This window comes from Lytechinus variegatus, chromosome 7 (assembly GCF_018143015.1).
Source record: "Lytechinus variegatus isolate NC3 chromosome 7, Lvar_3.0, whole genome shotgun sequence".
In the NCBI taxonomy this organism is placed as follows: domain Eukaryota; kingdom Metazoa; phylum Echinodermata; class Echinoidea; order Temnopleuroida; family Toxopneustidae; genus Lytechinus; species Lytechinus variegatus.
Window position 1 is genome coordinate 16,139,272 of NC_054746.1, and position 27,821 is coordinate 16,167,092.

Genomic DNA, 27,821 nt, shown 5'->3' on the forward strand with positions numbered 1-27,821 from the left:
ATAATTACCCCAAGATCGCACTTACAAATTCAAGTCATCATAGTCATTTCATCATGATGTCACAAGTCATAACATGATGATTCATACTACAATACACTTGAAGACTAAACACTATTGAATTTGCTAGCTGAGATTTGTTGCTCCAAGTGTAAAGGGGTCTTTAAATAGAGGTCGGTTGGTGGGTCCATGTGGGGCGGAACCTTTAAGGACCGTAGAGATCAGTTGTATCCACGACAACCTTGATGAAAATGGTATCCTCCTTGACATAGGCCGGATCTTTGAGGACCGACTGAGAGACGAATAAGGGACATCCTGAGGCAATATTCATGTTGGTAGAGGGACGTTGGAAGCTTGTCGACGTTGGGTCCGGTCTGAAGGAATCAGATAGATGACGCCTACCGGTCTCTTGGTCTAACAGCATTAATGTCACCTGAGAAAGAGAATTACCAACATGATTCAACTAAACTGCCTTCATTCTTTTTGGTGGTAAATGATTGCCTGAGACAGCCATCACTGATATACATGTATGGAGACATGCAAAGGGTGGTTCATATAATATAGGTATGCTAGATAAACTGGCCCATATTCTGAACTTGGATTTAAGCTGAACTCTGGTCTAAAGTTGTGGTTGAACTATCGATAGTCAGTTGTAAAACAAATCTCTTAACAACATTGGTCAATTCATATGCTCAATCAACACTCAAACTATTCATAATTGTATGGAAATGATAGCTAATACAGTTTTCTCTTCATTGAAGCTTGAGGAAAAGGTATAGTAATCATACAATGTTCACAATATTTGTTTACATTTTTAATAGTCTCCCCATTATTTTTAACACAGGGTTAGACCATGGCCTAACTTATATTGGAGAGCATTTTATCAACATTTGTCATCTGAAAAGTTGTCAGATCTGGCAACATTCATTGATTTTGATTGGCTGAGAAGTACCGATACTTTGGAAACTGCAGGATAAAAAGGAATTTCATGAAATGCTCCCCAGAACTTCAAAGTATGGGTCACTCTCTGCAGATGAGATTGAAACTGAGACCTTCATCAGCTTTCATAGGAAGTTTGATACCGTTTATAAACCCATGGTGGGAAAATGTGAAATAAACAAATGTTATGTAATGTACTGAATAATTCACAAGATTCCTCGGCTTGTGACATAACATTGGGTTATCTCTTCGTGTGGGGCAATCATGAAACCCGACCATTCGAGAATAGGGCCCCCTAAAGTAAATTCCTGAAAGGTCGGATCCAGTTTACCCAATGATTTGTGAAAATTGCAGACAAACTCTGGAATGGTCGAGTCAACTGGACCCGATGTTTCAGGAATTTAGGGGCCCTTTTCTCAAATGGTCAGGTTACACGATTGCCTGACCTGACGCGATAACCCGATTGGATGGCACAAGCTGTTTCCTTATATGGTAAAGTAATTGTCTCATTCTTGGATAATCTCTATTGCTAAAACTGCCCCGGAATAAGATGGACAGTATCTATAGGACAGCTTTTTTGTGACAAATGTCAGTTAGTTACTCTTAATTCTTTTAACAACTGAAAAGGAAGACAACTTGTCTTTAGAATATCAGAGTTCCTTTGAAAATTGGTAGATCACACCAGTATAATTTATCTCATAGAATAAACATGTTGGCCCGTATTCTGAATTCTCATTAAATTCAAACTCTGATTTAAAGTTGTGGTTCTACTCTGGATAGCAAATTGTAACAGGTATCTCTAACAGTACAAGTTCAATTTGCCCGCTCATTTGACAATCAAATCACCCAAAAGTGACTGGGAAAAACTACTGAAATAGTTATCTCCATCATTAAAACATGAGGAACGAGCCAATAATCAGTAGACTAGCTTAGCCGGGGTGATAATAACAGCAGGGCCCACTGGGAGAACAGTTTTCGGAACTGAAGTGGCTACCCTGGGTAAATATATTGCTTATTATTATAATTATAATAAAGATGGAATAAATGTCAATGAAATTTTTTAAATGTTTGGCTTTCCATAAGTTTAACAGTGTTAAACCATGGCTTAGGTTAAACAAGACAGAATACGCGCCATTCTATTCAAACGAGATAAGTGCATTGAAGAGTTCCATCCCTTGATTTTTGTACTTACCTTCTGACTAAACGGCCAGGGAATCAAAGCATCATAGTCACCCTTCATAACAACAAAGAAGAGAGATACATGGGTACCCTTCCCAATACCGTCACCATTTAAATATATCCTGGCACACATCTTGTATCCAAAGCGACTGGTGTAGAAGGGCTGGCTGTATAGGCTTAGAGTCTTTCCATTATCGGCGTCCCGCTTCCGACGGGCAAACTCCTTGATCTTCCAGATGAGCGTGCCATCGTAGCTAGCAGTCTCCTGGAACTGAAACCGGAGCTCGTGCTCGGCAAGACGCATCGAGTACATGCTGATTTGTTCATCAAAGTACTGCACCCTATCTGTATTATTTGCTGAAAGAGATTGCGAAAGGGATGTGATAACTAGTTCTTGTAGATACAGGGATTCCAGTCAATTTTACTCACTGGGCATGAATGAGAAAAGGCCAAAGTGCATTAAAAGCTGCATATGCTTTGTGCAGTATTATAAAGCTTGGAAAGCCTGAAAAGCGGCATAAGATAGAATAATAAATAGCATGAAAAAGAAAGATTAATAAATAGTATTTATTAAATTTTTCACATTCTAGTTGATAAAAAAATTATGAAAAAAAAATAAGACACAAGTATACATTTCACAATACAATATCCATATCATATTACCCTATCTTTAGGATATGATTATCCTGGTAGCTGTTGTATTCATCAAAAGGGGGAAAACAACAGACAACTTGGTTTATAGGCAAATCACATCAGTTTCTGTTTTATACAGTTTAAATAAAAAAATCAACTCAATTGATACAGTCCAATTAAAACATTCTTAAACCCCATTCTCATTACAGTCCTAAAAACTAGTATACTGGAAACCAGTTTAGTGTAAACTAGTTGAACGCGTAATGGGAACGCTTAAAGAGGTCTTGGAAACGATCTTTCAAACCAGTTTGGAAAACCACCTCGCAATGTGGTTTTCAAGATCACTCTGCCTCGTTAAACTGGTTGAAGTATTGATGAGGAAACAACCGTTCTTCGGGAAGCGAACTTCAAACATTTTGAGCACGCTACTCCTCACAGTGTGTGGGGAATGCCTGTGGTTTCAAATTTCATGCCAAACATTTGACCCCACTAAGAGCATTCCCATAGCAACAAGACTGCTCTACATGAAGTGTTTCTGAAAACCATTTCAGGAGATGATGGTGTCGCGAACGCTAGCAAAGTGATCTTCCAAACTGGCTTCTTAAACTGGTTTGAGGGTAACAAGTTTAAAAAAAGTTTACTGAGAATATGGTCTTAGATACAGGATTGTATTCATATTGCCCTGGGGCCCATGACACAAAACTTAGCAATGATCGTAGAACGTTTTTTTACGATTGATTCCATTGACTGCAATGTAGAATCAATCATAACAAGTGGAATGCCTCTGGCCGTCTCACCTGCATCACGCGATTCAACATAGCAGCAGTGCTGACTTTAAAAACTACTATAACTCGCACAAGATGTTCAGTGATATTTGGTTACTCTTATTTCCACGTTTTATGAACTAGACCAATACACTTTACAGAGATAGGATGGTAATTCAACAAATATCCCCAATGTGGCCAAAGTTCATTGACCTCACATGACCTTTGACCTTGATCATGTGACCTGAAACTTGCACAGGATATTCAGTGATACTTGATTACTCTTATGTCTAAGTTTCAAAAGTCAGATCAATAAACTTGCGAAGTTATGATGGTAATTCAACAGATACCCCCATTATGGTCAAAGTTCATTGACATTTGACCTTGGTCATGTGACCTAAAATGCGCACAGGATGTTCAGTGATACTTGATTACTCTTATGTCCAAGTTTTATGAACTAGACCAACACACTTTTAAAGTTATGATGGTAATTCAACAAATACCCCCAATTCGGCCAAAGTTCATTGACCCTAAATGACCTTTGACCTTGATCATGTGACCTGAAACTTGCACAGGATATTCAGTGATACTCGATTACTCTTATGTCTAAGTTTCAAAAGTCAGCTCAATAAACTTGCGAAGTTATGATGGTAATTCAACAGATACCCCCATTATGGTCAAAGTTCATTGACCTTTGACCTTGGTCATGTGACCTAAAATGCGCACAGGATGTTCAGTGATACTTGATTACTCTTATGTCCAAGTTTTATGAACTAGACCAACATACTTTTAAAGTTTTGATTGTAATTCAACAGATACCCCCAATTGGCCAAAGTTCATTAACCCTAAATGACCTTTGACCTTGGTCATGTGACATGAAACTCTTTCAGGATGTTTGGTGATACTTGATTAACCTTATGTCCAAGTTTAATGAACTAGGTCCATATATTTTCTAAGTTATGATGACATTTCAAAAACTTAACCTCGGGTTAAGATTTTGATGTTGATTCCCCCAACATGGTCTAAGTTCATTGACCCTAAATGACCTTTGACATTGGTCATGTGACATGAAACTCTGATAGGATGTTCAGTAATACTTGATTAACCTTATGGCCAAGTTTCATGACCTAGGTCCATATACTTTCTAAGTTATGATGTCATTTAAAAAACTTAACCTTAGGTTAAGATTTGATGTTGACGCCGCCGCCGCCGTCGGAAAAGCGGCGCCTATAGTCTCACTCTGCTATGCAGGTGAGACAAAAATCAAGCCTACGATCAATCGCTAACCTTTGTGTTACCAGACTTTGAAACATTGATTGCCTATAAAACAAAACACAATTCTGGTGACCAAACTTTGAACATTAAAGAAAAGATACTTTCTTTCTGACAAAACAAAGTAATAACAAACCTATTTGATCCTTGAGATGTTTAGGTATTCCCTCAGTGGATCCAAATACTCCACTTTTACTCTGTTCTTCCAGCGTGCTGAGTCTGGCATTTTGACGATCTATATCATCTCTCATCTCACGGAAAGAATCTTTGTGAGTCTCAAACTCTGTCCGAGATAAACTGGACCCAATGCTCCGCTCCATGTCTGGCAGTTTGCTTAATTTTGTTAGCACCATTTTCTAGGAGAGAAAGTTGAGGAGATAAAGAAATATTCTAGACAATGATGATGATGATGATTACATTGTTGGTGATGAGAGTGATGAGAACTAGAATGATGACAATGCTGTTGATTATGATGATGATGAAGATGACATTGCAATTATGACATCGCATTGCATTATTGTTGTTGTTGATGATGATGATTATGATGGTGGTGGTGATGATGAGGATGATGATGATGATAAAATTGTTAGTAATGATGATGATGATGTTAAAAACAAAATAAAAAACACCACCACCATCATCAACAAAAATAATATGATGTAACATGATACTTTCTCAAAATTGACATTGTAAATGACTTATGATTCGAAACTTTATTTCATCAAAATGCTAGGGCTAATTTTGGGGAAGTTAGGCATTATGTATTTAGCAAAACATTGAATTTGTTTAAATAGACTAAAGAAGAGTGCATATGCTGAATCTTATAAGTATTCCAATCAATCAATATCAGGAGAAGAACCTGATTGCTACACACTGTGAAATTGCTATTTAAATTTTTTGCATATTGTTTATTAAAGCCAATCATTTTAAACAATTTGTTATAGCCTTTTTGAAATTATATAAACTGTTTAAACTTGTTTAAAACTTTAAACAATACTTGTTAGAGTGACGGGCTTAGACAGCATGCTAAAAAATTTAAGCAGTGTTTTTACAGTGCAAAATGATAAAACATAGACATACAATGTACGTACCTGTAGTTGCTTAACAGACTTATCAACATCAACTAATGCGTCCTGGTTCCTATTAATGGACACCCTACTATCCTCAAACAAACTCTTGAGGACTTTTCCCTGATTCTCAATTTCAGTCATCATTCTCCTAACTTCAGCAATCTTGGCTTCAAGTTTGATTGCCACTGTCTTCATGAGGTCCTGAGTGACTAGCTTCCCTGTTGCGGCTTCCGCTTCCCCATCTTCGCCTTTGTCCTAGAGAGCATAAGAGGTTATGAGAATCAGTATGGCTCAACTCAAAAGGGTTCGCATTAAATGGAGCAGTTGGGATCAGATTATACATGATTTCAAAAATTTCAAATTAAGTAATACCACAGTCTAATCATATGTGTATCTAACCTAGCACAATCTAGGTGGTATTAAATGGATGATATTCAATATGTTTGAAATGAAAGAAGCTGTAACCTAAAGTCCACTTTAACTAAGCCCATGGTCTATCTCTATTCTAAAATTATGAAAAGCCCAGTGGATTAATCTTCGGCCTTTGAAACAAAGGGTCGAGGGTTTACATCCCAGCCATGTAATAATTTCCTACAGCAAGAAATCTATCCACAATGTGTTGCACTCAACCCAGGTGAGGTAAATGGGTACCTGAAGGAAGTACTTCCTCACAAAAGCTGTGAGCACTGAAATCAGAAGCCAAGCTTAGACATGGTAAAAGAGGAGCAACCCCATGCACCTATCAAGGTGGATACATGCGCCATTATTAGAATTTATATCATATATGTTACTGTGCTCTATCCTCACAATATAATATCATTTCATGGGGAAAAAACTATTATAATCCCAGACGGTTATGAATAAACTGAGTGTTAAATGAATTCTCACCATTGCTTATTTGTTGTTAAGCCACTTTAGAGACCAGTTTAAATTAAACCCCAAATCAGAATACTCTCAGATGGTATTGCAGGAAACTTTATTTGCAATTGAATTCAACTTGCAAATTGATTCATACTTCTGCTGTAAGGAGCTCAATTGTTCTCTCCTTGGGTCTTGGTTTCCTTAAAAGGCTGGCTAGAAACCAACATTTTGTAGGCTTATATAAAATCCTAAATCACTGATGGATCCAGGGGGGGGGGCACAGCCTTTTGAGAAGCAAAATTAAAACTTGTTATGTAAAACTGCCTTTGAAACAGAAGTGTGCCCCACTTTTAAAGTGCAGACCTTTATTCTTTTTTTTTGCTTGTTAAAATTTTTCTGGGACAAAATATCCTTCATTTTTAATTTTTTGTTAAGAACCTTTTTTTTTGCTTGTCAAATTTTTCCTCTGAAAATGTGCCTGCCCCTTGGAAAATCCTGGATCCGCCCCTGTCCTACATGTAAATACTATGCTGGTAACAAAAAAAAATTAATGTAAGAGATAGACTGATTACACTTACCGTTAATACTTTTGTTACAGACTCTGTAAATGCACAATTCTTTTCATGTTCCTGCAAGGTGAAAAAGAGGTACAGTGTAATTCTTTATCATTATGATCTTAATTCATTACTGTGACTTTTTATGCAGAATAACAAAAAACTAACAAATATGGCAAGATCATACGAAAAGTTGAATAAGAAATTCTGCTTTCAATTTTAGAAATGAAACACAATATTTAAAGGGTGATCCAAACCACTTGATCAACCAGATCTCCACATGGTGAATTATAAATTATTTGCTTATAAATTCATACAGCGCCATACAAAGTTAAAGAGCGTGTCTTCAAGATACATCTTTTGAATGAACTTCAATTCAGGCCCTGATAATTTTTTTTATAATTTTAAGATTGAATTACTAAAATAATGTTTTCTGTCATTAAATTAAATCTGTATTTCAATTTCTTTTTATCTAGATGTGTGTGATGCTGAATAAATTCTTGTCTCTACTTTTAATGTATCACTTTTATAGTATAATATGCAGGTACCCTCTTCATTCTCCAAGAGGCCTTTCGTATGGTGAACGATGGACCAAGTACCAGCCGTATGGCATATAGTCGCATACTTTGCTACATATACCTACATTCGTTCAGATATACATGAATATATGAATATACATGAATTATTTTGTCTGAAGCCAAGGAATATATATATATATATTCCTTCGGACAAAAATATTCATGAAATACTGTATACACAATTGCACATGTAATACCTATTACCTACACTGTATGAAGAAAGAAAACAAGAACAATAATACTGGCTCTTTTATAGAGCATATTCCAGCATAAAATGTAGGATTTTCCTCAAGGAAATTCACATAAAAATAGACAATTTTTTCATTGTGCATTATTCATAACTAAATGTAATTGTATTTCATTTTGGCTATTACATTTACAGTGTACTCCATTTGCAAGGCCACATTCCAAAGAGAACACAGACAATCCCCCCCTCCCATTTTTTTTTTATTAAGGAAGCTACATGTACACAAAACTTTTGATCACTGAACTAAGGGAATCTCCCTTTAGTAAGGAAGTTGATCAATACACTGTTCTTTTTCAATATAAATATCAGACTCATCCAGAAAGTGGACAGGCCTTCATGTACATGTATTTGATTATTTTTCTCAAAATTAATGGGAGAAAAAGATTAAACATGAACAACAAATTGCCATCCATTCAAAACTTTGTCTTGTATTAAGACATAAATAAAAAAAAAAATGTTGCAAATGATAACTAAATGGCAATTTTTGCAGGAGAGTTATCTTCAAGAACCATATGAATATCTACTGCCTTGGAAATACCACTCTTTTCAGTAATATTCTACAAATATAGGCCTACTTCCCTACACTGAATACCAATGCTAACCTTTAATAAGGTAAGCCAATTTCAATCAATTAACCTTGGAATCCATAACCAAGGCTATGTTCACAAAGGTTTCAGACTAAAAGATACCACTTTATGTATCCTGTATTCATAGAATAGTAGTACATGCAATACCTTCTTGTTCTATCGCAATGTCTTATTACATCAAATCATTTGAATGTGCTTGCATTCACAATTCCTGTGTGTACTCGTCACACCCCATTCTGTGTCCTCTGTAAGGGGAATTCCCCCCAATAATCTACGTTTCAAAATACGACTTTGCATGACTGAACCTCAGTCCGATCTCCATTTTAATTTCTTCCTCTTTTTTCTTTCTAATTATATACGCATGTATCGTATGTTGTACCCAATTATTTTTATATTTTCAAGGGGGATGTATGCACAATTAACAAGCATTGCTTTTTATAGTGAAACCCATCATTTCCATGCTCTATTATTTTTTTAATTTCTACATATTATTTCCAATAGCTGATTTAGTAAACACCCATTTATTCAATGATAAAAATGACATATTTGCTTCACAGCCACATTGTGATGACCTTAGAAGTGAAGGGCATTGGTATTTGAATAGACAAGGAAATATAGATTTGAAAATTGAATTGCACTGATAGAATCTTTATGAATAATTAGCTTTTTGTTATTACAATAATTACATTGGATGGATGTTTTAAAATTTATGTGAAAAAATCATGGTTAATAAGGTCATTAAAAGAGAACCAAAGAAATGAAAAAATAGTAAAATGAGATAGAAGACAAGAAAAAAGAGCAATAAGGAAATCGAAAAGCAGAAAAAAATGACCCTGAATTAAAGGGAAGAGGTGATTTAAAGGAATGGTCCCGGCTGAATTCACAGAGCAAAATGCTGAAAATTTCATCAAATTCAGAAAACAAATTTATTTAATTTTAAAGTTTATCAATATTTTGTGAAAACAGTTACACATATCGTCATGAATATTCATTAGGTGGGCTGATGATGTCACATCTCCACTTTCCTTTTTCTTATTTTATCATACTTTGGATTTTATTCAAAAATTTTCTACCGAGAACCAAAACAATTGGATTGACAACTGATTGAGTGCATTAGTTATTTCCTTTTTTTTATGTTATTACATGAAATCATAATGTTTTCATTTTTTTCATACATGTGTAAATGATCCATTATGATGAAATTAAGTTGCGGCAATAAATAACTAATGCACTTAATCAGTTGTCAGATGCCTAGAACTGTTTCACCGGAATAACTTTGTTTCTTGTGATCGATTTCAGCATTTTACTGTATTTATTGAAATATAAATATTTCCAGCCTGGATAATCTCTTTAAGAAAACATGAAATGGAAAGAGGAATGGTAAGCAAACATAACATTGATCCATATATGCATAACCACAAAACCACATCTTCAAAATATGAATACATTATTTTTAAAGTGAATTTCCTTGTTACTGAATATATACCCGTAAAAGGTAATATCTGGGTTAAAAATTGTATCCAAATTATTAAATGATAGAGTAAATGCTGAAAGTTTAATAAAACATATATCAGAGTTGTTTAATGTTTCGAAATATTTTATGAAATTGAAAGTTACATACATACCATAATGAATATTCAATAGATGGGCTGAAGATGTTATGTCCCAACTTTCATTTTTCTTTTAATTTATACGTAAATACATGACATCATAAATTCTAATTACATGTAGTTCATGTCTTCATGTGTGTATGAAATGTTTCCCTTTAAATTACAAAATATGTTGCAGTGATTATCTTGCATCTTTAATCTATTGTCAATCCATTAAAAAAAAATCTTGGTTGACAAAATTTGAATTTAGGGGATATGACATCATTAGCTTGATATATACATATTCATGAAAACTTGCATAGACCTGTTTCACCGAAATAATGCAAAATTTGAAAATTTCACAACTTCAATAGTCCTTGTGCTATTTTGATGAATTTTTAATAATTTGTAAGCTTTATTTGTTCAAATCATATCATTTTCAGCCATGAGTACTCCTTTAATGTCGGAAGATAACATACACATCAATGTTCCACTCCAAATTTCTTGAATAATTCTGTCTAAAATACTTTTCAATAATTTTGTGACTATGTATCATACCTCTCATTGCAAAATTAGGTCATCACCTCCAGTAGAGTTTCTTTTTTTCTTTATCAATGCTGTATTACAATGCTTTGTGCAATATTTGTACTTCCCATACAGAGGGCCTTTTCACAAGTGAATCTTGAATTATCATTGTAATGATGATTGCAATCGCAATCGTGACTGTGATTAGCGTTCTTGATTATAATCATGTTCTAGTTTGGTTTCACATGTGCTAAATATTAGCTTTAATTTTCACTGGAATCATCAGTTAAATTATAAATTTTTTTATCGTGTGAAAGGGCGGTGAATGAAAATGAAAGCTTATAACATACCATATCCCTGATGAATTATGCAGTTGAATGCACAGTCTATCAGGGGTCTGTCTGCAGTCAGACAGATATTCATTCAGACTTGTATGTTTTTTTTTCTTCTTTTTCTTCTTTAAAGGAAAAGTTCACCCTCCCGATAAATTGGTATTTTGGAGCATTAATATCATCTGTTTACTGGGGGATTATGACACCATTGAGATATAAATAAAAGAATACAAGCGTATGTCATTTAATACAACTAAAAATTATCTACAATGTAGATATTTTCCCCATGTACTGACAGTTACTTGAGGCTAAGCGGGATTGGCAAAAGTATTTCTCATCCATAAGGATGCCTCTTTTCCATATTTTTCAATGCTTTTTGTTTTAAAAAAGTATGGGTTCAGCAAATACTAATCCACTCCTCATAATAATAAAATGATAAGAATAAGAACATTACCGAGAGAGAGTATAACTTGCAAAATTTAAATTCTAGTGGCTGAAAAAAAAATCCAATGACCACTAACCTTTTTGTAGTCTTGGAATGTTAAATGATACTGAAGAACAATTCATATTATTGACCCTTTAGGGTAGGTTAATTGTAGTCGTCCTTTTGACCCCTGAAATTATTCAGATCCATGGGTCGTGTGGTCCAGTGGTTTAGAGCATTGGACTCATAATCGCAAGGTTGTGAGTTTGAATCCCAACTCTGCCATTGTCTCCAAATAAAAAGGCCCGAGAGTGATATCTGTTGTCTATAACGCCAGCCACTATGGCTGATTAACTTACACGTAAATAGGTTATTGGTTACCAGCTTGGAGTTCACCAGCAAAATGCTGTCCTGCCAAGTTCCTACGGGAGTTACCACAAACAGAAACAGAAATGTTCTGATGTTGTTCTAGCAATTGTTGTATTACAAAATCAGAAAACTTTTTTTCTTTCTTTATGTACTTTTCAGGTCTATAAAAAAACAATATTGAGAAATGAGAATACAACCTGAAAATGATATTCCCATTTATATACTGCAGCAGACGGATTCAGAAATTTTGATAAAGTAATTACAAGTGTGAACTACCACCCCAAAACCACCAATAAGTTGCCAGGTAAGGTTCTCTGTAAATACATGTAGCCCAAACAGTAATTTAGTCTCCAAAATCCAAAATAAAAATATAGCTTATCTGAAAGAACAATTCTTCATAATGTGAAATTTTGAAGTCCTAAATTGAATTTTAAAAAAAGATACAAGAGTTTTTTGAACACTACTTTTTTGGACTGCTTGGAAGTTTCACTGAGATACAGTATGCACATTTCAAGAGTGAACCCCAAACTTCAAATGGTTTTAATCATCATTTTAAGCTTCGGAAAACAATTTTAAAGCTAAATTTTGGTCGACTACTTGTTGGTTTTGGGGGATGCAGGTGTCAAATATTTATCCTAAGTTAGGCATATCCAGTTCCATCATTCTAACAAGAAATATCCATTGTAGAAATCATTTTGTCTATGTACAAACAGTGATTACTCTAATTAAATTCTTAACTATGTCCATAAAGAAAAATCACTATTTATACATGTACATTATATGAAAGGGAAAAGGGATAAACGTTTAGAATTTGTTTCAAATGGCATATAAAGTCATATTTTGCAAAAAGAATTATGGAAAACTTGAAAAATAATTACGTTCCCAATTTCTCACTTCTCTCAACAGTCTGCCTAATATCAATGTTCATTGTTCACTGACTGGCTAGACAGAAATCTACAGACTACAAAAAAATAGCGTGCTTACAGCCTTACATATCACATTCTATTCTTATCAATGATCAAATGCATATTAAACCAATCAGTCATTGCATTCATCAGGCTCTTGTTTCATCATAAATACAGCAACTACAAGCCATACTGTACATGTACAGAGTTCCAAATTATGTGTAGTCACGCATGGACGTGTAAGGGGAATCCCCTATGACAGAATACGCTGTCGCATGTGATTTAACAATGCCCCAAACTGGATCAGACAAGCTGAGGAGAGTTTTCGAAGAGTTGACCTTCAAGGTCAAATAAAAATGAAGTGCAGCTTATCATGTGAACCGACTTGCTGTTTTACAAATGAAATTGGCCAAACAAACCAAAATGAAGACATACTTTCAAAGTTTGACTGTAATTGAGCACAATTGAGCACAATCACTGTACCATACAAACAAACATCCTCAAAGAACAATTAAGCAAATGCACTTCTTTTTGTGCCACCATATGCACAATGCAAGCACATTCAACTAAATTGCTGTAGTTTAATGAACGTACATGTAGACCTTAGTCACGAACCTTACTCCGATGATGTTTGTTTATGGTAATTTACACTGCTCCATTCAGCTGAATGAACCAGTCATCAAAGTTCACCTACTTACATGAACTCTGGGCCAATCAAATAATCACTTAGGAATATGACAGACCGCCAGGCAGGCAGCCATAGATAATTTACTGTAGCTCTACTCCAGATAACCTTTAATTAAAAACAAGTAGAGTGCCTCTAGCAGTCTCGCCTGCATTACACATTCAATATAGCAGCAGTGCTGACTTTGAAAACGAATATAGAATAATCATCCCCCAAAACGCCTTTCATATGATGAAAAAATACTATGTTCAATTAACTTCAATGACCCTAAATGACATTTGACCTTGATCATGTGACCAAAGACTTGTGCAAAATGATCAGTGATACTTGATTACCCTAAAGTTATGTCCACATTTCATGAACTACATGTACAGTAGATCATAAACTTTTGAAGTTATGATGGCAATTCAACAAATACCCCCCAACATGGCCAAAGTTCATTGACCTTGGTTATGTGACCTGAAACTCACGCAGGATATTCACTGATGCTTGATTACTCTTATGTCCAGGTTTCATGAACTATATATATTATCCATATACTTTCAGATTTACAAATGACTTTTAAACAAGTGGAATGCCTCTGGCAGTCTCGCCTGCATTACGATATAGCAGCAATGCTGCCTTTGAATCAGCTCATGGATATAATATTCACAGAAGAAAAAACTAATGATAATAAAATATTATTTTGATCCAAAATGTCCATTGACCATGATTATGTGACCTAAGACATGTGCAAAACAATCATTCATACTTGATTACCCTTATGAGCTACATGCAGATCCATAAACTTTCTAAGTTATGACAATTCCACAAAGACCCCCAACATTACCAAAGTTTGTTGACTCTAAATGACCTTTGACCTTGGTCATGCGACCTGAAACTCGTACATGATTCAAGGACACATGGTTGCTCTTATGTCTAAGTTTCATGAACTAGATCCATAAACTTTTAAAGTTATGATGACAATTCCTCAAATAACCCAGACATGGCCAAAGTTCATTGACCGTATGGGACCTTTGACCTTGATCATGTGACCTGAAACTCAGGCAGGACCTTCAGTGATATACTACTACCCTTATGTCTAAGTTTCATGAACTAGGTCCATATACTTTATTTATGATGACATTTCAAAAACTTAACCTTGGTTAAGATTTTTATATTGAGTCCCCCAACATGGTCTAAGCTCATTGACCCTAAATGACCTTTGACCTTGGTCAGGTGACCTAAAACTCAGGCAAGATTTTACATAATACTTGATTACCCTTATGTCAAAGTTTCATGAACCAGATCCATAAACTTTTAAGTTATGATGGAAATTAACAAATACACCCAATTTGGCCAAAGTTCATTGACCCTAAATGACCTTTGACTCAGGCAGGGTGTTCAGTAATACTTTATTTTATGACCATTATGTCCAAGTTTCATGAACTACATGTAGGCCCATATACTTTGTAAGTTATGATGACATTTCAAAAACTTAACCTTCGGTTAAGATTTGATGTTAATGACACTGCCGCCGTCGGAAAAGCGGTGCCTACATACAATAGTCTTGCGCTGATATGCAGATGAGACAAAAACTGATATTTAACTTGTAGTTTTTTTTTCAGATGTTTTTTAGTGGATTTGAAGAACTGAAAATGCTGTGGATGCACAAACACTAATGTACATGACAATAATTTGTACAAGTTCCTGTGGAAGTGATTTGATTTAAATTATTAAGAGCTATTCTATCTTAAAAAATCAAGGTAATTTAAATCAACATGATTTCAACAAATCCTTATAAAGGAGGAAGCATGATGATTGATGAACCTGTAAAACTAGGATAGGATCTGGAAGTGGATAACATAGGAGGAAAAGGAAAGGGTAGACCAAAGATTACATGGAAAGATAGGGTGAGGGTGAAGAAGGAAAGTGGTAAGGTTGATCTGAATGAGGATACTCATGACAGAAAATGGAAGCAGGGAACATCATCTTGACCCCAGAGTCAGCAACCATAGAGGTACATATATTATATCATTTATTTCAGTCAGCATTTTTATAATATGAAATGCTGACTGAAATAAATGAGTTGACAAACCCTGCTACAATAACAACAAAAAACTGCCAAGCATAACAATCATTTGCTAATATGAAAATAAATGTGGGGTAGACTCCATGCACTCACCTCTAAATCTCGAGCGAGAAACTGATTCCTACAGTGTTGACAAGGTACTTTCCGAAAGTCACATTGCTTTTCTAGGTGCTTTACTAGATCAATCCTCTTAATAAGTGCTTTGCATCCTTGTTGTTTATTAATGCACTCTATTATCACAAATTGACATTCTTCTTCATGCTTGTCCAAGTCTCTTAATAGCATTTCTGTTCCACACCCATGAGGGCATTCTATATCTAACTTCAGTAATTTCTTATGGGCAACTTTGTCTCTTTGTATCTCATTAACTGGAAACGTCTCTTGACATCTTGGACACTCGAGTGTTCCTGTTTCATCACTGAAAAACGAACAAAAATGTGTTAGTGACAAAAACATCCTTAAGTATTTTTCTTCATTAAGATGCTGTACAATAATATTTACACAAATTCCTTGACATTTTTACATTAGGTTTTTATGATCCTTTTCTAACTTTTGAGAGAAATAAAGGAAAATCCTTTTTGTTCATACCTAGTAGTTTGGTGTATGATTAAGTGCATTTTAATTTGGGGCACAACTTTTTATCTTTATTTTTTTTTCTCATCAGATTTCAAACGGGTCATGTGGTCCAGTGGTTAGAGCATTGGACTCATAATCGCAATGTTGTGAGTTCAAATCCCAACTCTACCATTGTCTCCACATTGATAAAAAGGCCCGAGAGTGATATCTGTCGTCTATAACGTCAGCCACTATGACTGATTAACCTAGACGTAAAATGTTTCATAGGTAATTGGTTATATACCAGCTTGGCGTTTACCAGCAAAATGCTGTCCTGCCGAGTTCCTGCGGGAGTTACCACAAACAGAAATATCTTATTTAACATACTTTGTTTTAAGTTCACCTAAAGACAACAGTGTTAATGAAACAATCCCAAAATTTACTGATAAAAAATTATGTTTGGTTAAAGGGATAGTCCAGGGTGAAGTTATTTATATCTAAATAAATAGATCAAAATTCAAAGAGCTAAATGCTGAAAATTTCATCAAAATCGGATAACAAATTTATTGAATTTGTAAGATTTGCATTATTCCGGTATGTCTTCATGAATATTCATTAGGTGGGCTGATGTCACACCCCCACTTTCCTTTTTCTGTTATTACATGAAATCAAAACTGTTTCATTTTTTTCCATAAATGTGTCTCCATTATGATGAAAAAAGCTGCAGCAAGATATAACTAATGCACTTAATCGGTTGTCAATCAATTGTTTTAGTTCTTGGTAAATTTTTTTTGAATAAATCTAATTTCATATAATAAAAAACAAAAGAACCAGTGGGGATATGACATCATCAGCCCACTGCCCACCTAATGAATATTCATGAAGACTTGCCTAGAACAGCTTTTCAACATTTTGCTCTGTCAAATTTACTCTAAATATCTTCAGCCCAGAGCATCCCTTTAAGCAGACATCTTTGAAACCTGAAGAAACAGAAGTACCAAGACACACTTAACATTAAAATCCACTCACCCTATATATCTATGTAAACATCCATGACAAAATAATCCACATGCACAGTCTGTCTGTACAGGCCACCGTGCTACCTGGTTGCAAATTCCACAAAGATAATTGTCTGATGGGGCATTTTTAAAGATAGTTTGGGGGTATCCTGGCAATTCCAGATATGACGGAGGTGGTGATGCCCCTTGAAACGATCCAACTGAACCAGGTTGAGCTTCTGAATCTCCGGTGTCACTCTGCAAGCTTTTGATGCTGGGGATAACCTCGCTTCCCTTCTCCGCCATGCTGCTAGATAAAAATCCCTGTCTTGACTTATTGATTTTGAAATGAAATGTAGAAGTGTGTTTGATATGAACTTGATTATTTAAATGTGCCTTTAGATTGATTAATGCACTTGGGATTATGAAAGTCAGAATTGTTAAGTTGATGATTAAACTTTCAAAATGTGTAGGTCTAATGTCTATTGGAGTCGCTCCATCTTTAAATTGCATCTTCTCTTTTGATATTGATGTTTCTTGCAGCTAGAACCGTCCTTGGATAATCCAGGTGGCCGTCCAGGAAGATATTTATGTCCAACATTACTGGTTTTGAGAAAAGACACAAGAAATAGGGAAACACATTAAATAAACTGAAAAAAAATGAATACGAAGGAAAGTTTAGTAAGCATTCAAAGTTCATTGTTGTTATACTGTATAAATCAGACAACAAAAAGTGAAACATTGAATTAAAATGACCAGTATTTTGAATTATTCTTCATGGATCTCTTATTTCTTCCCTCATAATTTTCGAGATGTTAGACCTTCTGTTGACTTAAGTTTCAACTACAGAAAAATTTGATGAACAGAAAGATCCAATATCCAAATTTGCCCACTATTTGGAAAATAAAAAAAGTAGCTCATTTTAATACTCTCAGGTAACATAATTCTCAATCTGGTTTTGAAAAACTTTTGTTTTCATTTTATTCAGTCGACCGAGAAATAACAGGAGGCCTACATTCACACAGCTGGTATTCAGAGATTTTTTTCCAACATGAAAGACTTGATTTGCAAGGGGATAAAAGAAATACTGGCTTTCTGAAATACCAACTATCAAGGTAATTTCCCCCCAAATCTCAATGATATTAAAAGCAAATTATTTTGTGTGGAATATGATCAAATTCTTTGTAATGAATGAGGAAGAAATATTTCAAGAATCTGCTTTAAAATCAAATCAAATGAATTAAATTTCCATATGCCACTCTAGGGTAAACCATTTGGCTTTGGAACAAATGTAAGGAAGAAACTCAGTCTCCTCATTCCCAATATGGAGAGACTTGTCTCTAAATGGTGAGTCTCTAATACGTTTGGTTGGACCAACCCCTTATCAACCACCTAGTTTTTTTAGCATCATATCTACAAAAATATTTATCAGTACCTACATGCAGTTTTCGTCTCATTTGTGCAAAAAATTGAGCAGATCAGAATACCATGTTTAGATCGACTCCTCAGATTCTATGCGTTTATATATCTGTGACCAACAAATGCGACAATTTCACATTTACTCATTCGCACTTGCACCCTTCATCATCATCATCATCCCTTAAAGTACAGTCCACCAGGTTGGTGGACTTCTTTTAGGACTGATCACCCGCTACATACACTAATTTTATGGCAGATTCTTGTCGCGCTGGAAAAATATTTTGACTCTTCCAAATCAGTTCTATGATGCATATGATTGTCTCACTACTTCCACTGCGAGCTCAGGCACGTGATTTGACAGTGGATATTAGTTCTGAAGCGGGTTTCCAATCCGATTTCTTGGTATGAACTGTTTCGCAGCAGTGTTCGGAACTTGGGTCTGGTCAATAAAACTTTGATAAGTCTTACTTAATTTCTACTCTTTGTTATCCCATTTTTTCTCTGGTAAATCAATTCTTATTGTTCCTATGCCTGGACACTGCCTCTGGCTACTCTACTGTGTGCAGCGTTCCAGATGAAATCATTAGACCAAGATTCTAGATCTTGTTTGCTAACCTGTTCTTGACCTTGTAATGCCCTGCTTGTCTTGTGTTTGCAAATTAAGCCACATCATGCACTTAGTAACAAAGACTAACAAGAACTTGACAAGTACAACTACAACACAACAAGCTGCAAACATGGCAAAACATGTCATGAGCTAACTTTTGCCATAATCACATTAATCTAGCGTACCGGTATGTCAAAAAAATATTAAGACCACAGGCTCATGTTAATATAATGAACCAGCATGAATCTAACCCAGGGAGCTCCGGCCTGCGGCCCGCAAAGCGAGCCGGAGCTCCCTGGTTAGCATGAATCATGATCATATTGCAGAGTTGCACAGACTGTGCCAGTCAGTGCACAGAGTGTGCAGAGCTTAAACAGTACCAAATAAGGGGCAGAACCAGAGGGCACGAAAGTCGGAAAGCATGGAAAGGGTCTTTGCAAGAACCGTGTTTCGTGCATAAATATGTTGATTTAGTACTAAACTTACCAAAATAATATGAAACTTTCTACACAAAATAGTTTTACCCGTTGCTGTACATATAAATTATAATGATGATGATGAAAAGTAGATTAGTACTGAAATATTTGCCGTGACATGCTAGACTAGAGTATCTTCTGTTACAATGCCCAATTCAATGCATAGATTCCTCTCGCGGGTGTACGTACTCGTGTGAATGTGCTATGAATAGAAACGGGGATTTCCAAAGATTTTTAGTCTAATGCCAGGCGTTATATATTGTAACATAAAATTATGCAGAATTAGAGATGACAAAAAAAGTTGAAAAACTACCAATTATGTAGAATTTGGGATTAAACAGTAAAAAAATATGAACAAATATCAAATATATGAAAGATATATCTGCAATAATCATATGATTAAAAAAAAACCCATTAGATTTGACATTTGCTCACTACCATGCGTCTGTATTACAAGCTATATCTCTATGACGGAGAGTTGTATGATGTGATGCACTCATCAGCGCAGAGGGATTATCAAAACTAAATCTATTAAAAAAGCCAACTTCGTGAATGAAATTTTGATAATGTATAAACAACCTGGGGGCCACTCACTTTGACGAGTGGATACTATGTGCGACCAAAAAACACGTAAAAAGGATGTCTTTTTCACGATAGGGCACGTTACGTACGTAACGTGATTAAGGGGTGTCAAAAACACAAAATAATGAAAAAAAAGGGTATCTATTTCGCTAGGAAAATTACGTGTTAGGGTCGAATTTGCGGGGATGATAAAACAAAATGTAAATGTTTTATAAAGGATGTCCTTTTTGCCCCAACACTTCGTGTTTAGAGTCCGATTTGCGAGAGGTGTAGAAGGTGGGGTCGTACTAAACCAAATAAGGTAAGCCGACGACCGAAGGACCCGTAACAATAAAACATTCCTGTACTTGTTTAGGGGTTCATTTCAGGGAATATTTGCCAAGAGTATCTTTTTGTTTCCAATACTTGTTAAGGGTAGGGTTTCACACGCCAATACTTGTTAAGGGGTGCATTTTCAGAATTTGGAAATTACGTGTTTAGGGTGCTTTTCGAGACCCATGGAAGTGCCCCCCCCCCCGGGATAAACAATTGTATAATAAAGGAATGACAGTGTATTTTAATGGATCACAGGTTATTGTGATATAAGGAACAATCCGGGGGGGCGTATGGGGTAGTTATATATTTGGTTTAATTGGACGGGGTGTGCGGATGAAGGTTCAAAACCCATACCCATAATTATTTACGGGTCATTTTGGCTAAAAAGGTACCCATTATTAGGGATATATCAAAATTTGATCACCCAAATTATTGGAGGAGGATATGAACCCATAAAAATTTAAAGCATGCATGTATCTAAAAATTGGGGGCATGTTTATAGGGATTTTCCAGCATAAAACCATAACCCATGTTAACGGAATTTCTTCCAAAAAAGCGACCCATTCAAGCGGCACATCCCCGTATGCCTTATTTCGTGGGTACCCCCCCCCCCCCCGGGGGGGGCAATGTAGTGGTGGATATCATGCATTGCAGCCAAAATAAGGTACGGCACAACCAAACTGATGTAAATAACAAAATTAGTAAGCATGAATCAAACTGCATTCTTAAAATGTACTTTACACAAAATATGACAAAAAAATCTGGGATTAAACAGTATCCACTCTGAAGACATTAAAAAATCAGTCTCAAAACTTTCAAATGCACACAGACTAACAATCATGAAACAGGTCTATGCCCGGCCTATGCTCATTCTGTGGTGTGCCTGAAACAACTCTCCACTATCTCATCATGAACAAAAAAGGAAAAAGCTCTTACTTGAAATAAATCAAAGTGAATTGGATATATAAAAACACTTCTCATTTCAGCAGAGTACTCGATCACATCAAAAAGTTTTGGTAAGAGTCCTTTTTAAGAACTCGGACCCAAAGATTAATATAATATAATGCTTATCCGAGTCATTTCAACATATTGTTAATTGTTAATAACTGAATGTTGTATTTTGACCCATGCATGTATGTACGTATAAAGGCCTATGCAGGGGCCGTGGAACGGTTGAGTGAGGGCTGAGCCAAAAGTGGGGGGGGGGCTGACCATGCAAAAATCACAATCGTATGGTCATTTTTACGTTTGTATACACGTTTTTGGAAAAAGTGGGCCCCCAGCTTCCGCGGCCCCTGCTATGTTTGATGGCTCTTGATAGAAATAATAATAATATATGTGTGTTTATTTGTGGTATTATGCACGATAAACTGCACAAGACTCGGAACGTTTGCATTGTCTTAAACCTATGACCATTTCGTACTAATTTTTATATATTTCGAAACTCTGATAAAGGAGATCGTTAATCAAGTTAATATTGTCAACAGATATCAGAAGTGCATGCCTTGACTGGTGGGGAGGGAGGGGGGGGGCTAAGGCTACGCATGCGCATCATGCTGTAGCTGAGAAACCAGTGTGGTGTTTTATGACTTGGAGTCGCACTTACATCCAATACCATGAATAACGAGTTTCGTGAGCTGTTCGAAAGTTAAGAGCGACTTTAATTATAAGAACAACTGGAGAGCATTTTCTAACGTGCTAAACCATTGCCAATTCAATAGGCCTATACCATTTTACCTCAGGAAATTGCAATGGATTTGTTGTGATATTAACCCGGGGGGGGGGGGGCCGGGGCACTTCCATTCATGAGTGGATACAATGCGCGACAATGGGGTCTCGAAAAGCACCCCTAACACGTTGAAAATGCACCCCTTAACAAGTATTGTCGTGTAAAACCCTACCCTTAACAAGTATTGGAAACAAAACGATACTCTTGGCAAGTATTCCCTGAAGTGAACCCCTAAACAAGTACAGCCATATTTTATTGTTATATCACGGGTCCTTCGGTCGTCGGTTTTACCTTTACACATCATTTGGTTTAGTACGACCCCACCTTCTTCTACACCTCGCGCAAATCGGACTCTAAACACGAAGTGTTGGGGCAAAAAGGACATCCTTATAAAACATTTCAATTTTGCTTTATCATCCCCACAAATTTGACCCTAAGCACGTAACTTTCCCAGCGAAATAGATACCCTTTTTTCATTATTTTTGTGTTTTTGATACCCTTATCCCGTTACGTATACGTAACGCGCTCTATCTTGAAAAAGACATCCTTTTTACGTGTTTTTACGTGAGCTTAGTGTGCGACGGTCTTTAAAACAGTTGTTTCAGTTGTTTAAAATGCATTAGGATGATGAGGGTAAAATGTCAATAACTTAAACCTAAGAAGAAAAGGAAAAGGAAATAAAACAAGCAAATAAGGATTGCACAGTCTAGATTTTGTCATTTTCTCCCTGGTTAAAGGTGGGATGAGCATGAAAAAAATGGGATCATGATTTAAACATACAGTGGCGTAACAAGCCAAGAATTGTAAAGGGACAATGGCGTATCCGGCAAAAGTAAAAGGAAAGATTTTGAATTATATTTAATACTGGGAGATAATAGAACATTGAAAATTTTGAGCAAATTTTATAATTGAAATATTCATTAGATTTTCGTGTAATTAATGTGATTTAAAGTCTCCTGTGAACGAATGAGATTGCAAAGTGTGTGGGAAATATTGCTGTCCTATCTTGTCTCTATTTTTCATTGATTTGGTAAAAAAAATGTCATTAGTAGGGTGTGCCTATATTTTTTAGTGTACATCCCCGCATCCATATAACATTCACACCATGGTTGTCGAAGAATTTTTTGATTGGTGTTTGATCAAAGTTAACTTAACTATTAACAGTCATATAGACGTCTAATAACCATACTCTTATGATGCAGCGGATACAAATTTTGCAATAAACTTAAACCAGTGGCGTACCGTGGGTCACGGCATTGGGGGGCACCAGCAAAAATTGTGAGTCACATTAGTGAGCGCGTTAAGCGCACTCAGTTGCCAGGTATACTGACCTAACAGAGACATTTTAAGGACAATGCCATTAAACGAATATGTATCTCACTGATCAAATAATGTGAGCGCGAAGCGCGAGTTAAAAAATTTCATATTCAGACCTAAAAAGGGGCATTATAATCACATTTTTGTAATCATGATACGTACTTGTATCGCTAAACAATGCGAGCGCGAAGCGCGAGCAGATTTTTTTTATATATTGACCTCAAACAGGGTATCTAAGGACTATTTTTTAGGAATCCATTAAGAGTGTACATGTCTCACCATAGTCATCTAATGCGAGTGCCAAGCGCTTGCTGATTTTTTTAAGAATTACATCTGAACACATGAAGCACTTTTTGTAGTCATTGTAATCATAATTATCATACGCACCTAACTAATCAAATATTTCGAGCGCGAGCTGATAATTTAGATAATTCAGACCTGAAGTGGGGCATTCTAAGGCTTGTTTGTAGGAATTCACTATGACCATACGCATTTCACTACCAAATGATGCGAGCGCGAAGCGCGAGCTGAAAATTTTTGATATTCAGATCAGAAAAAGGACATTTTAAGGACTGATTTTAGGAATTCATGGAGAGCAGACGTATCTCACAATCCACTAATGCGAACGTAATCACAAACAGGAAATATTTTAAATCAAGACCTTCACATGGGGCAATCACTTTATGTCACGACATAAAACAATAACTCGAAGTGCGAGGAAATATATTTGGTGTATATTGACTTGAAAACGGGAGGTTTTAGTATATCTCATTAAACAGACAATGCGAATCCCAGGAACAATGAAGTCATAGGCCCTGAGTAAATTATGTTTCATAAAGTTATGATAAAATGTTTCTTATATGTAATATCACATAACATAATTACATAGTATACTTTAACATTATAATGAATAATAATTTCTTCTTTCCCACTACGTTTCTCTTCCTTTCTCCCTCTTTTTCCTCCTTTTCCCCGTTTTTTTTGTCAGCTGATGAAGGGGGGGGGACGAGTCCCCCATGCCCCCCGTAGTTACGCCACTGAGCTAAGTGTAGGGCCAAAATCTTGTAAAATTAGATTGAACGCAGAAGTGGAGCGACCGCGCGAGAAACTAGAATTTTGCATTTTTAAACTCAAAATTGTGCCGATTTAAGCACTTTGACTGCATTTAAAGATGAATCCACGCATTAACAGCAGTATTCATCATGTTGATGATAAAAAAATCGCATCTGTCTTGAAGGGGGGGGGGGGATTGTTCATGCCACACCCTCTCTGAAAAGTGGGGAGGGGAATATGTCCCCCCACCCCATCTCCCGGGATTTACGCCCGTGCAAGTTACATGCCATTTTTTTCCTCGCTGCACTCTAAAGTGAAATCTGTTTCAGGATGATTCCATTTTCTTTAGTCATGTTGTTAGGTATATGATAATGAAGTAATGACCTTTCTGGAAAAAGGGAAGAAAATGTCAATTCCTTGCTCATTGTACCCACTTGTAGTGCAATGAAATTAAATGAAATTGGAACGTAATAGAGGCAAATAGGCTTTGGCTCTTTAACGGCGGCCCTATAACAAGGAAAAAACAAAAATAAAAACGACGAAGAAAAGTTAATGGAAGGGGGAAATATTGGAAAATAGAAAACTTTCAGGTCACTTTTTAAAAACAAAACTACCACTTGCTCTTCGTAATCGCATGCATTGCCCGTTTTAATGATATACATATCTCATTCAATGGAATTAAACGTTGTTTAAAATATCCTTTAAAACATTTCTGCTCGCGCTTCAATCTTTCACTATTTTTTTTTACAGTAAGATACGAATCCTACGGCCTGTCTGGCACAAGAAAGAATCCCTAATGTACGCCTCTGATTGGATTAAAATGAAGTTACATATGATTTTAAAGTTGTTTTTGATTGCAGCTCTTTCTTCAACGATGCCCTGTTCATGACAGGCATAAATGACAGTGGCGTACAGATGGGGGAAGGGGTTCGGGGGCGCTTGCCCCCACCCCCCGCAAAAAACAAAAATAATTAAAAATAAAAATAAAGAGAAAATGAAAAGGAAAGAGAGAAGAGTGAAATGTTATATCTTTTTCTGAATACTATGTCAAAATATATCACAAAATAATTTGTTCACTTGCTTTAATCACTTGTAATTCTTGCGCGATTTATATCGAGCCCCCTCAAAATGTTTGGCTCATTACGCCACGTATAAGTGGGCCTTAATCCTCCTTTCTTTATAAGGTCAGTATATACAAATATATATATATATATATATATACATATATATCTAAGTATATAGAATATCTATGTAAGTTATGGAGAAATTATGCCAACTTCGAATTCATTTGTTTGATGAAAATGAAATGGTGTCTTAAACGTCTTAAAATACCCTTATCCATCTCCATCATGGTACAGTTTGAACAAATAAATTGTCAATAGGGAAATTACAGTGCAAAAGAATAGCGCCACCTCATTAAGACTTATTTTCTTCAAATAATTGATAAAAAAATACAGGGGATTCCCAGAGCAGTAACCACGCCCAATTATGTGACGTCCTCGAATAGCAAGCATGTACATGTCAATACTATCATCATCTGCGCATGAGCATTTGAATATACACTGTATTATATTCGATAGATTTAGTTGAAAGATTTACTCGTATGAATATAATATATTATGTGGGATTATTCAATAGGCCTAAATATATATGTTATTTCCTCGTAGTTGTAAATATGCAGCTTCAGCTAAAGACATGAACATTCTTGTTCACCAGAGGGCAAATGTAAATATATATATATTTTTTGGGTAGAGACATATATAAAAATTACAAGGAAAATAAAAAATTAAATACTCATGATCAACGGGGTTCATGCAGTATGAGATGAACACGGTGGAAAAAATTGCAAGCAATTATTCAGAAAACTTCAAAGGAATATTGAGAGTTGAAAATCGTTATCTGAAAATTAGGAAGTGCCAGAAACCTTACCAATCATCCTTTTCACAATTTTATGATTGTGATCCTCTGCAATATAATATATGTCAACCCCCCTTTTTTTAATAAATATGACTAATAAGCAGCGTTTGTGAAACATTTCAATGATCTTGGAATGGGTTCCTCACCAATTAAAAAAATAATTAAATGAAAACAAAAATGGTCAGGATGATGATTCTTCATCATGAAGTGAAATAATTAATTGACCATGATCGAAATAATCATATACAACCTCATTAATAGAGTTTTGTCACAGGCCTATGATGTTCCAGCATTCTTAGTGTAATTCAATACAAATACTTGGAGAATAAGACGGTGAGGCCGTATAACGGCAGGGGGGGGGGCACTCTGATGAAATGAAAAGTATACGAGAGATCGGGATGGCCGTCGAGTGCAGAATTACTCACCAGATAAAAACACCAACAACAAAACATGATACCGGTATACTGCGAGATATGCATGGTATATAATCCGATATAAGTATTTCCAGTCAAAGATGACTCAATCAGAAAGATCAAATAAAACGTTGTGCAATGCTGTGAAAAACTAGCGACTAAGCTCGATGGCATGCAGGCTTTCTCGAACGTATGAAGCAGACCCGAATAACATCCAACATGAAGATGATTGACTGGAAAGGCCACCAAGATCGTTGGGGATTCCCACAAACAATTCTAAACTAACTAGCACGGTGCGAAATCAGCTCAATGAAAAAATATTTTTATTTGAACTTACAGACATATAAAAGGCCTATATCTGTATACCTATCGTATAAATTTAGACAAGCTATAGCCGGATAGAGATTCGTTTTGAAACCAATTAAAAGAATAACATATCAGAATTTGCCCAGTTTGTTGTATGTCATGTTGGGAAAATGATTTATATTATATAATTATCATTCGCAGTTCTAGGAATCCTCCAGTATCGTGGGGTTTCCCAGATATACATGTATTTCATCAGAAAAGACAGTTTATACTCCATCTGTTGAGAAGATATCGAACTATACTTGTCGCATAAGATGTAGGCCTACTTGGTATAACCATGGACCTATTATGAATAGCTCCATGGTATATTCGTCCAGCGGTGCGCATATGTCACCAGGTAGGCCCATGCATCTTGATTGATTTTTGCTATTTGGTACTAAAATCTCATTACCATCACGTGTCAATCACCCCCCCCCCCTCTCTCTCTCTCTTCCCCTCGATCTATCTCGTTGTTTCGTTTTTCTTTGTAGACCAGGAAGGGGGAAGGGGGTCA

The 27,821-nt window shown here is 35.8% G+C and overlaps 1 protein-coding gene across 2 annotated transcripts; it reads right to left on the reverse strand.

The window, feature by feature from the left end:
- LOC121418556 (TNF receptor-associated factor 3-like) lies at window positions 1-27,336 on the reverse strand. 2 transcript variants are annotated; one of them, XM_041612488.1, is made up of 8 exons: window positions 26,975-27,336; window positions 17,166-17,737; window positions 15,675-15,999; window positions 7,294-7,344; window positions 5,876-6,109; window positions 4,921-5,140; window positions 2,129-2,472; window positions 1-430 (listed from the first exon to the last, which is right to left on the reverse strand). In XM_041612488.1, the coding sequence occupies exons 2-8, from the start codon at window positions 17,645-17,647 to the stop codon at window positions 203-205; spliced, it is 1,884 nt and encodes a 627-aa protein (XP_041468422.1). In that variant the 5' UTR covers window positions 17,648-17,737; window positions 26,975-27,336; the 3' UTR covers window positions 1-202. The 2 variants fall into 2 exon arrangements, with proteins under 2 accessions (XP_041468422.1, XP_041468421.1); XM_041612487.1 differs by lacking the exon at window positions 26,975-27,336 and adding an exon at window positions 19,647-19,833.
- Window positions 27,337-27,821: the final 485 nt, after the last annotated feature.